The sequence below is a fragment of the Cydia amplana genome, chromosome 27 (genome assembly GCF_948474715.1).
Source record: "Cydia amplana chromosome 27, ilCydAmpl1.1, whole genome shotgun sequence".
In the NCBI taxonomy this organism is placed as follows: domain Eukaryota; kingdom Metazoa; phylum Arthropoda; class Insecta; order Lepidoptera; family Tortricidae; genus Cydia; species Cydia amplana.
Window position 1 is genome coordinate 1,742,304 of NC_086095.1, and position 13,207 is coordinate 1,755,510.

The 13,207-nt window shown below is 37.4% G+C and overlaps 1 protein-coding gene across 1 annotated transcript in view; it reads right to left on the minus strand.

The window, feature by feature from the left end:
- Window positions 1–12,796, minus strand: part of LOC134660513 (scavenger receptor class B member 1-like) — a 48,348-nt gene extending 35,552 nt beyond the window's left edge. The window contains exon 1 of the mRNA XM_063516286.1: window positions 12,490–12,796. Coding sequence (XP_063372356.1) covers window positions 12,490–12,745 — 256 coding nt within the window. The 5' untranslated portion in view covers window positions 12,746–12,796. The remainder of the gene's footprint in view (window positions 1–12,489) is intronic.
- Window positions 12,797–13,207: the final 411 nt, after the last annotated feature.

Sequence of the window (13,207 nt, forward strand, 5' to 3'; positions counted from 1 at the left end):
CATACATACATACATACATATAATCACGCCTATTTCCCGGAGGGGTAGGCAGATACCACGGATTTCCGCTTGCTACGATCCTGACATACCTCTTTCGCTTCCGTTACTTTTTACACACATATTTTAACCTATCGTAAATAGGTATAAGTTAATATTGCAGCAATATTAATACAGACATAAGTTTAGATTTTATTTTTCCATGTATCTGTTTTTTTTAAATATTATTATTATAGTTTTTTTTATGTAATTCGACATTAAGAGACTTTATACATCTCTAAGTAATTGTAATACGTTAGTTTGATTTGGTAGTTGCAGTTCGTTGTATTTTATAATTGTTGATGTGTTATTATAATTTATTTGCTTGTATGTAAATTCAATGTTGATGTGTAAAAGTGCCCTTGTGGCCTATTTGCTGAATAAATGTTGAAGTTGAATACATTTTTTAACAAAGAAATTACAAAGGAAAAGTATAACTAGGACTAAATTTTTGTTTTCTGTTTTGTACAATAAAGAGTTTATACATACATACATACATACATACTAGGACTGTGCGGTTTAAGACGAATTTCTCCCCGCGGACGCTCTGGCTGTGGAATGTGCTCCCTTATGAGGTTTTCCCAAGTGTCTACAGAATAAGGTTCTTCAAAAAAAGAGTGTACAGGTTGGTTTTTAAAAGGTCGGCAACGCGCATGTAACACTAACGTATCGCTTTCTCATAAATGTCCATTTGATATGGTAATTACATTTGATACTCTGATTGAGAAAATTAGAAACCAATCTAAGAAAGTGGGCTACAGATTGATTTCAATATGTCGTTGTAAGTAGAAGTGTCAAGTTGTGGAATTGAGCGTTCTCAGTTTTATATAGGTACCTAGGTAAATAATAGTTATTTGTTTTACAAGGGGGCAAAATTTTATTAAATATTTATCATTCAAAATCATAATTTAAAATTAATTCTACCAGAAAACTTAAGAAAACAACTCAAAATTTGCATTCTATTACTTTGCCTCACATGTGAATAAAATGCAACTTTGCTATCAGTTTTTGAACAATCAAGAGAGCCTTTACCAGTTGGTGTGGTGAAAATAAATATTATAGGTACCTCTGTTTACTTCTGCTCGTGTTAATAACCTTTATTTTTTCAACAGTTTTCCCGGATTATAATGGACACGTGCCTCTGCCCTCGATTAATGGAATTATGTTCTCATGACGCGCGACTATAATCTCGATCTTTATTCAGAACAAAGACGTCTAATCGACAAGCGTCTAAAGGTACAATCAGACCAAGTTAACTCTGCAGCGATTTTGATAGCACACAGACGCAGTTTTAATTCTCTTGAAGATAAAGTAGAAAATTAATAATGCAAAAATAAAATAAATCTCCATTAAATAGTTGGAGTTTGTCGTCGGCGTAACCAGTGCCGGCCCGAGCCCTTGATCAGGGTAGAGCGAAATCGGGGTTTTGGCGCCTTCGTTGAAGTTTTCAAGCGTATTTTCCACCCCCGCCACACTCGCGTCTTTTAAAACTTTTTCTCATTTGCCATTTTGGCGTCCCCCTAGCCATACGGCGCCTAGAGCGGCCGCTCCACTCGCTCTATCCTAGATCCGGCCCTGGGCGTAACGAAAGCCCACAGACTTCGCTGGTTCGATCACCTACTCAGAATGGGGATCGGGCTGTCTAGAGGGCGTTCATGGGACTACCGACTGTACGGCTACCATCAGTTTGGCACTGACATATACGCCGTCGAGAACGTAATTTACTTTCTATATATCTCGCTCGTACTCGCATATTTGTGCAAACGAGATGTATAGAAAGTAATTTACGTTCTCATCATCTTCCTCGCGTTGTCCCGGCATTTTTGCCACGGCTCATGGGAGCCTGGGGTCCGCTTGGCAACTAATCCCAGTAATTGGCGTGGGCACTAGTTTTACGAAAGAGACTGCCATCTGACCTTCCAACCCACAGGGTAAACTATAGGCCCGTATTGGGATTAGTCCGGTTTCCTCACGATGTTTTCCTTCACCGAAAAGCGACTGGTAAATATCAAATGATATTTCGTACATAAGTTCCGAAAAACTCATTGGTACGAGCCGGGGTTCGAACCCGCGACCTCCGGATTGCAAGTCGCACGCTCTTACCGCTAGGCCACCAGCGCTTTTAAAGTAATTTACGTTCTCGATAGCGTATATGTCAGTTTTGACACTGTCAGTGACTCATGGTACGGGCTCTGGTAGCCGTCCGGTGGGTCGGCCCAGGTCGCGTATTAGCCAACATGCCAAGTGCCAATCGCTAACGCTCCGTAGCGATCGAAACGCAACTGTCACTGACGCACTAATATGGAAGAGTAATAGAGAGACACAAAGCGTTTCGTTATCGAAGCGATAGCGTCAGCTTGGCTAGGCCGGCTGGTATCGCTGGGAGGACAGTGTGACGGCGATTCTGTTTCAGGCGCCCTAGCCAAGGTGACAATCGCTATCGCTTCGCCATCGAATCGCTTTGTGTCTCTCTGTCACTCTTACATATTAGTGTGACAGTGACAGTTGCGTATCGTTCGCTATGGAGCGTTAGCGATTGGCATGTAACTGGCAGGAAGTTGCGCGGGACCGGGACAGGTGGCACGCTCTCGTTTCGGAGCCCAAGATTCACTTTGAATCACTGAGCCAAAATGTGACGTTATCTATGAAAAGGGACCTTATTGTCGATGGCGGTTACGCCATTGTTAACAATGCCCCGATATAAATACAATGCCGCGCGACGCTGTGCGGCTTAAGCGCCATCGACAATAAGGTCCCTTTTCATAGATAATGCCCCAAATAGGTAGTTTGTCCTTAAATAGTTTCGGTTATTTCTGATGTTAGATCGAACAAACATTACACATAAAAAAGTAGACGGATTCAGATTGTTATGATTAATTAACATAAAAAGTATATAAACACGTACATGACTATTTATTTAGTAAACACACTCAAAAACCACCGTGACTTATCAGCACGGTGTATTAAATAAATTCTATTCCCCAATTATGAATAACTCTGTCTATCTGCCTGTTACCCCTTAAGGATTAAACCGCTAAACTGATTTGGACAAAATTTGGTATGGAGATAGTTTGAGGCTCGGGAAGGGACATAGGGTAGTATTTATAATCATCCTAATCATTTCACGGGCAGTAGACTTTAAAAACTGGTAGAGAACTGAACCCCTATTGTAAATTTCATTCGATAGCGTGACGAGCGTTCGCGTTTGCGTTATGTCTATTTTTGTATGGGATTTTGAACAGCGCGCCAAGCGGGGCGTTTTGGAAACTCAGAATCCTATACAAAATTACACTTAACGCAATCGTACGTCACGTCACGCTATCGAATGAAATTTACACTAGGGGTACTGTAGAGATTTTATCTCTAAGTGGAAAAGTATTCCAGCGGCGGAATCATGGTCGCTTTTTATCACTTGTCAAGTTGTCATGTCATGCGTCACTTTCACACTTACATACTTGTTAGAGTTGTTAGAACGTGACAAGCATGATAACATGATAAATAACCGACCATCTTAGCCCTACAGGGTGGCAGATACTTCTGGCGCGTTTTTTCATCTGCTGACTGTACACATAAAGCCTTTTGCTATTCAAATCCCAGTGTGTCATCGACCTTAACCTCAGTATAAACTTGACCAGGAAATAGTTTTATGTAACTTACAACATTTAGTCAAAAGATCGTATATCGTATCGCATTGTACAAGCATCATTGTCACGTACGTCTTCGAGACACTGCCGTATTTAAACGCTGTGCACATTATAAGTTTTATCTAACACTAGCGAGTGCACCGGCTTCGCACGGGTTGACAAATTATACATAAACCTTCCTCTTGAATCACACTATCTATTAAAAAAAACCGCATCAAAATCCGTTGCGTAGTTTTAAAGATCTAAGCATACATAGGGACAGACAGCGGGAAGCGACTTTGTTTTATACTATGTAGTGATAAAAACAGAATTAAAAAGTCGTATGTCCAATTCTCATGTCACATACGTCTATTTGAGTTTTTACGGTAGCGCGGTAAAACGCCGTGTGACACAATATATAATAATCTAAGTTTTGTCCAATTTAAAAACTAAGTCTAAACGTCGTATGTCCAGCCTCGTTATCAAGTGTCCGACCGAAACATGTTTTTTTGCCGAAACCGAAACCGAAAGTTCGGTTTTGGCTCTAGTTTCGGCCGAAACCGAAACCAAACCTATTGTAAACTTCTTAAAATCGTTGAAAAAATGTCATTAAACCGTATAAAAGTATACACATATTAAGACTGCGTCGACCGTCCAGTGGCGACCTCTTGTGTTTTCTAATAAACCAATTAATTTCTGTATACCTACATAAATATTGTTGTCCTACTTGCTCCTCAACTTTTGGCCTTTGTCACATAGTTTAGTTTCATAGTACGAAGTACGAGTAGTTTCATAGGGCGAAAGGTTCGGCCTATTTTTGGCCGAAATCGAAACTACGGCCGAAACATAACTTTATGGCCGAAACCGAAACCGAAACCAAATCATCGGTCGGACACTAATTATCATTTACGTATTTTTGAGTTTAAGTGCCTTATTTAAACGCTGTGCGACACATACATAAGTTTTATCTAGCTTAAGAACTAAGTCAAAAGGGCGTATGTGCTCATGTTTCATTGTCACATACGTCTTTTTGAGTTAGAGCGGCAGTGACGTGTATAAACGTTATTGCGTGCGATACATAACTAATATGGTATTATGACGATTTACGAGACAAAGTGGTGCATAAAGAAACAGCCTACCTGTGCAAGTTAGATGTATGTTTATATACGACTTTTAAGGTAAAAACGTTTGTTATATATACAGGGTGGAAAGATACTCAAGTTTTTTTTAGACAAGCCAAATTGAAGAAAAAAAGATAAATACTTTGAATGCAGTTTTGTTTCTTTTTAAAAATAAAGGAATGTCTCCTTTAAGTAAAATGAGCCAGCTTAAGGATTTAAGGTAGTTTCCCTCCAGGGCCCGAGTTATCTTTCCACCCTGTATATAATTTATTTACAAACAAGATATATACAGTGGTATTACTAAAATAAATTAATAACTAGCTTGAGGCGTTGTACCAAGGATGCTGGCGACATTTCCTCGCTGTATCGCAATGCTGATACTTTATGCGAGGTAGCCGCCAGCTCTTCGGTCACCAGTTACGTCAACCAGACGCTTCGCGATTTCTGCGAAAAACTTATGCGCGCTGGGACCCCATGGACCTAGAGTTTCAACTCCAAATGGTACAAAATGGTACTCTCTACCGAGGCTCTTATATTTGTTTAGTTTTATTAGGTACTTAATATACCTACTTGACTGTATTGTCAACATTTCAAAAATCTGTTTTGTAATGTTTTAGCAGAAAAAAAGAATGGGGATAAATTAGGGTCGGTACAGACGGACTGCAACCTGACTGCAACTTCTATGGGAACTGCACGGACGTTGCAGTTGGCGTGCAGTCGGCGTGCAGTTCCCATAGAAATTGCAGTTGGGTTGCAGGTCGTCTGTATTGGCCCTTATGACTTGTTTTTTTAAGAAAGAAAGTAAAAATACATTTATTCGACAAAGCACAAATACACAGGACAAAAAGATGAAAAACAAAAAAATAAATTCTTGTGTACCGAATTTATTTTTCTATGTGTTACAAATTCTACTACTTAAGTATTCCTGGCCAATATACTTTTTGATTCCAATAATTGACTGTAGTTTTCCATTGAGTCATCAAAACTGACCATAAGTATTATGATTCACTTATAACAAGAAACCACCTAATTACTAGAAAAATATGCATTTTCTCATTGAACTACTGTACTGATTAATGCTAATAATGACTAGTTGTTTAACATGGATAAAACCCGCCATAATTCAAACAATGGTACACTCAAGAATGATTAAAACGGGTTACCTTGCATAGAATTTCCATGGAAGAGCACCGTTTTCAATGTTTACCTTACGTATATGTGATCTCGCTTATATCGTTCAGAATAGCCACTTGACCGTCCGGCCCGCGAGACTGATTTTCCTCTCAACCGTCCGGGTTTTTTTAGCAACGCACGCCCCGCGCTGCGCATCCACAATTTTCTACAAAAACCTAGCGTACACTGCCATTTTCGGATACTATGCTATCGTCGGACGGTCAAGTGAATAGTCTATTATATACCTAATACCAATGGACTTACGGAATGATCTTTGACTGAAGCTCAGAAGTCGAAACTCGCGGGGTTTGCCAGAGAGCCATGGAGCGCAGACTATTATAGGTGTGAAATTAAGGGATCGCAGGAACACCACGCTGCGCTCAAAAACTCAAATAAAAGATGTCTCGAAAAGCGGCAAAGTTAAAGTGGAACAGGGCTGGTCATGTCTGCCGCATGCCGAATGACTTGTGGGCCAAGATAACCACGGAGTGGGTGCCCCGTGAATCGAACCGCGGATCCGGCAGACCTCGTCGGCGATGGCGGGATAACTTGGACTCCTTTTTGAGCGACTGGCCAGATATAGCTCAGAACCGGGATGAATGGAGGAAGAGGGGGGAGGCCTTTGCCCAGCAGTGGGACACAATAGGCTCACAATAATAACCAAATTTTAAAGAACAGGAAAATAAAAGTAGAAGTTCGCGATGGGCCTCCTGGTGGAAACATAATTCCATCGCGGTGATAAAAAAACGAGTTTTTCGTGACAACAACAATTTATTTTTTACCATAGAAGATTCGTTGTAAGTATTTCAATATGCGGATGTTATTCCTTTTTTCTACGATTATTACTCATAAATCATTATATACGTAGTCTCTAAAACTTGTAAACATGCATAATTTGTTGTCTATAGTCAATATATATGCGACCTTTGATACATTTTTTGCCTAATTTCGTATTATTTTATTGATATAATTACATTATAATTTCTACACCCACCTTAACGCTTTTTTGTTATGCTCTATGGTTAACTGGTAGAGAATGCATATAGCGGCATTAAGTCCGCCTGTTGTATTCTTTTTTATGTGCAATAAAGTTTAAAAATAAATAATTTCTAAGGAAAAATACGTAGGTAAGTATACCTACCTCTGACGTCCGATGAGTATTCCTATAACATCTTTTGGTTGTGTTTTAATTTAAAAAATAATTGAATAAGTATTTACCGTAATTTTATTCTACGATAAGGGAAAGATAATAAAGTGCAATTATTTCTTGACCAATCCCCATACATCACTACATAGTATAAAACAAAGTCGCTGCCCGCTGTCTGTCCCTATGTATGCTTAGATCTTTAGAACTACGCAACGGAGTTTGATGGTTTTTTTTTAATAGATTGAGTGATTCAAGAGGAAGGTTTATGTATAATTAGTTAACCCTTGCAAAGCCGGGGCCAGTCGCTAGTTAGAGTATAAACCATTGAAAAACCTTGCCAGGGGCCATTCTAGTTACTCGTAGTCTTAATTGCAATACCGTTGTCATTGATACATTGACATTGAAAATCTAGCTTCACTAATTAGTAATTAGCCGGTTTTATTGCCATAACACAACTTTGCGGCTTGCCCTGACATAATAATTATATGACATAACGTTTTGGAGTCGGCGCGGGTCCGTCAGTTCCTCTCACGCGGCCCTGACCACCTGTGACCGGCAATTCGGCCCCTGCTGGGCGCTAGCGGCAATTTAGGTCGAGTTAGGTTTTAGGGTTCCGTACCTTGTTGTGTTATTATGTGCAGTATGTTTCCCAAATAAATACAATAAAAAAAATGCCATATGAAAAAAAGGAACCCTTATAGGATCACTTGTGCCAGACGCACGTGGCCGTCTGTCACAGCCTATTTTCTCCGAAACTACTGCACCAATTAAGTTAATTTGGTAAGGTAAGTTCGTGACCCAAAGATGGACGTCTAACTTAAACAAATGAATTTTAAGCTTGGAGGCAACTTCTGGAGGGTAAATGAGAAAATTAAAAATTTTAAACTGTATCGTGTTACATTTACATAGGTACCAAATGAAAGAGTTTATTGATACGATCGTAAATATTTTTTTTATAATTTTAGAATAATTAATTCAGAAGTAATTCAAGAAAATAGGCCAAAAACTCCCCCTTTATCTCCGACACTACTGGGTCTAAAATTATGAACAAAATACACAAAATAGTTCTTTACCTATAGATGACGGAAAAACCTATTAGAAATGTGCAGTCAAGCATGAGTAGGACTTAATTACTTAGTTTTTGATGTTAAAAATTGTGTAATGTACGGAACCGTTCCCTTGGGACGCGAATCCGACTCGCACTTGGCCGGTTTATTATAATGCGTTTCTTAGTACGAAGCTTAATTATACGGTTTAATTATTTTAGTCACTCGCGCGACATGTTTCGGAAAGCCTAGGTCTCAATTTTCAAGCACTATCATTGCATGAGCGTTCACGCAATAGCTTAATGTTAACTCACAGTTATAGACGGGTCTAACGCGAAATTTATTCCATTACCTTTATTTACCGACGTTTCGACATCTCTGTTTTGATATTTTGCTGGGACGTCAGTTAGTCGCGACCAGTGAAACCTGTCGAAACGTCGGTAAATAAAGGTAATGGGATAAATTTCGCGTTAGACCCGTCTATAAATGTGAGTTAATATGTGTTCAAAACGCGAAAGTTTTAAATATTATATAGCTTAATGTTAGTACCTACTTGACTCACGACCATTGAACGATTATGAGGTACTTCGTATAGAACCGGCACAGGGAACCAGTATTTTGCCACACAAGTTGTTGTTTTGACAAGAAACCATAGAAGGGGAGCCTGAATCTCGCGACCTAAACGCGTAAGCGCCACGAATATTTTTATTTTTAGTGACATATACAGGGTCATTTTTGGACCGTTAGCCACATTGTTCGAGGTGATTAGGTAGACCATACTGAACAACTTTTTCTATGGGACCAACTCCGAAATCACAAATATTTTTTTGGCCGTTTCACACATTTTGGTCGAGTGGATGTCGACGTTTTCTATGGGAAGGCCAATTTTTTTTTGGGATTTCAGGGTTGGTCCCATAGAAAAAGTTGTTCAGTATGACCTACCTAATCACCTCGCACAATATGGCTAACGGTCCAAAAATGACCTTGTATATAATTTATTTGACGATAACAATAATGATATAATATTTCTACTACGAAATACTTAATTTTAATAATAGTTTATAAGTTTTGTTTATGCAATAAATTATATACTCCCATCAAGAGTAAATTTAAATTAAATATAATAAAATGGTAAGATGTTATTTCTAACCATAGGCTGTTTTTAGTGTTTTTATAATTTGACAACGCGCATCTAGAATGAAATCGTAAATTAATATAATTATTGAGGTTTGTAGCGTGTATATTTCTATAATTTAAGATGAAACTTGTACCTAAACCCAATAGATTTAAAAATATTGCCGTGCCCTACCAGGGCCCATGTGAAACAACTATACCTATGTCACACCTGTGTATGAATTATGAATTTTACGGTTGCGATTGCGACAATATTATTGTTTGGTATTCTCTGTAGCAAAGATACTTATATATTATAAATCCTTATGTAACTTTACTGTGACTACAAAATTTATTATGACAGTAACCCTCTATACTATCTATTCTCTTTGTCTGCAGTATAACTCAATCCCACAGAAAGGGGTTGGTCTGTGCTCAATCCTTACGACAGTTTAAATTCGATTATTGTTTATTAGTATTTTGTATATGTTTTACATTTTCGTACTATAAATCTTCTAACCTAACTTAATAAGACTTATGCGAGAAATAAAGAAAATGATAATTATGATAAATCCCGCCATTTGTATTGTACCTACATTAAATATGTTTATGTTTTGTGCAATATAGTTTAAATAAATAAATATAACATAATATTGAAAATTAGAGACCATTTGGGACATTATCTATTTATTAAAAGGGGCCTTATTGTCGATGGCGCTTACGCCGCACGGCGTCGCGTGGCCGCGTATTTATATCGGAGCATCGTTAATTATGGCGTAAGCGCTATCGACAATTATATCCCTTTTCATAGATAACGTCACATTTTACATGGTCGTGGATGGAATTCTGTACATTTACGCGACATTGATCAAAAACAGGTCTACGGGTTACACAAGGTGTTCAAGCTGAATGCAATTTTGCAATAGCCGTCTTGTAACTTCGAAGTTCACGGTCGCGAAAAATATCTAACAGAAAAATATATGTTTATGATCGTAACGTAAGAGCGTTTCACCACAATATCACATAGGTCCCTTTGTTTCCCATAAAGTTTTAGGTCATAATGTATTGTTTGTCATATTATCATCACTAGTATCACTACATAGTATAAAACAAAGTCGCTTCCCGCTGTCTGTCTGTCCCTATGTATGCTTAGATCTTTAAAACTGGCATACGGGTATAGTCCGTAGATTTGAAGCTGGCCGCGAACGGCTTATCCTTTGTCTATTGTTAAGTACTTATCGGCACGGCTGTATGTGACGTTATCTATGAAAAGGGCCCTTATTGTCGATGGCGCTTACGCCATTATTAACGATGCGCCGATGTAAAAACAATGTCGCGCGACGCTGTGCGGCGGCGCCATCGACAATAAGGTCCCTTTTTTTAGATAATGCCCCATATAACATATAAGTGTGTCTGGCCGGGTACGGAGATTTCTACATCGCGCTAATGAAATTTTAATTGGGATTTTATTGAGTTTGGGTTATTTTTAATAATTGTTGGCTTTATTTGTTCAATATTTTCATAATACCCTTGACGTGTAAAGTGCGCCCTTTGTAAAGGTTTTTAAATTTTTATATCGTTACCATTTCGTACTTTGTCACAGTGACAATATTATGAGGTCCCTAACGATTTTCACATTAACTATCACTGTGACAAGATAGGTACGAAATGGTACGGAATAGTAGTTTGTGTTACAAGGGATCAAAATGATATATGTATTTCCGTCAAGGGCGTACATTAGATCCTGAATGAAGCGATGGATCCTATAATAAATCCCGAACGTAGTGAGGAATTCTAAAGTAGAATTCTGAGCGTAATGAGGGATTCAAGTGTTAACGCCCAAGACGAAATAATTTTGATACCATGTGACACATACTGCTTTTCACATCAACTATGAGGAAAATAAAAAAATCTTAGTGTTGACAAATCTGATGCTTAAACAAATTATTTAAGCTAAAAAAATAATGTGCAAAAAATATAAAAATAGTGTGCTTGAACAGAAAAGTGCCACTTTGATCCCTCCTAGCAGGGAAGAAAAAGCTCTTTTCTGAATAGGTGTGAACGTTCAATTCTTTGATTGCATGTAACTAACCGATATTATACTATATCATTGTTTTTACTGTAAACCGTATTATTTCTCCCACAGGACAGGCTATGCCTAGCGTGGGAGTCAGCATTAATGTTATTATTATATTTCAGAAATAAAGATATACAGATAAGATATAGATATAGAGGTATATTTGTATATACTACTATTAATTTTCTGTTATAATCGAACCTGTACGTATTCTCTACCTGTGTTTTTAATTCTATAAAATCGATTAAATAACGATTTAGATTAACCTGTATTTATTAATGGCGTCATGCTTAATGACCAATTCGTTAAAATCAGTTTAAATACTTTAATTCTGTTGTATGTTCTCAATGTTAAAAATTTAATTTATAATTTATGAAAAACAAAATGAGGACAAAAAAATTACCGGTTTTTTAATTAAAATGAGCATTGTTTAATTTTTTTTAATATATGTAAATTTAACATGTCGCACGAGTGACTTAAAACAAGTGAGTCTAAACCGTAAAATTATTCAATGTTAGTATGTCTCACAACAGTTTAAATTCGATTATATGTAAATTTATTTATTTTCACAGTCAACGTAAAAAAAGAAACGAAAATCAATTTGACGAGGTATTGAATTAAAAATATCTCAGAAAATTAAGGAGTTTAAAGAATTTGGAACACATTTGAAAAAAAAAACATAAATCATTGATTACCAGAGTAACCATCGAGAACTTACAATAATCTCACAAAAATGAAGTGCATTAGAAATTTACAATGCCTATTAAAGTAATATAGGTATATGTAAGTTTATTTAATAGTATGTATATGTAAATTTATTTTCGTTAGTATGTTTTTTTTTGCCTTAAGTTACCTATTCTGCGTTTTTTAATGCCTGCACCTACTACTGTTTCTGTTTAGCCTGGTGGGTGACTGGTAGAGAATGCCTTTAGGCGTTAAGTCCGCCATTTGTACTTTACTTGTTATACTGTGCAGTAAAGTTTAAAATAAATAAATAATAAAAACAAAAGAAAATATCACAATATTACTGCTTGAGCCACATTTTAAATTTGTTTTGATAGAAATTTAAAGCGGTCAATTTTTATAGGCCACGCTACTTATTCTGATAACCTAATGATATATTTACTACTACAGATAACAATATCAAACTCACATTTCGGTTGCCTGGTCAGCTGTCCTTGTCTTCTCCTCTCGAATAATCGATTGATAATCGCATCTTTCCTCTCACTGAACTCAAAGTCCTCAAACTTATTGTTCAATCCCTCGCACTCGGCGAGATTCGATTCGAAAGTCGATGTGTCAAAATCGCCTTTCGTTAATCGATTGTTACCGATCTCTTTCAACTCTGTGTTGACACCGGAAATTCGCCGACCCGCCACTCGGCCCCAGAACTGACCGAAGTCTTTCATTTTAAAAAGTTAATATTGTCTATGATTCACAAGTACACTTTCAACACCAACGTTTATTAATCGTTTTTCATCTGGTTTTATTCAATGTCACAAACTCGAGCAATGTCAGTTTCGCAACGAAGCAGAAAATACGTTCAAAAATCACGTAAACACAATAAAGACATGTATTTAAAGAATCACATAATATAACACTGCACTCTTCTCCTCACATGATGGTAATACATTTTAAAAATAAACACATAAAAATTCTTGTTTAAACAGTCTTAATTTTTACTTTTTAATGTTTTTTCTTAAAGTTTTAAGTCTTAAATCGGGCGGGAATGTCACCGCGCGCGTCGCTGCGTCAAACTTTTTTTTTCTAAGCATACAAAGTCAAAGGCTCGCTTCAAACAGCTGACTACTAGTGAGGCACTCGCGCTTGCTTGTTCTTATATAAAATTTCGCAATGCTACGCACACAGGC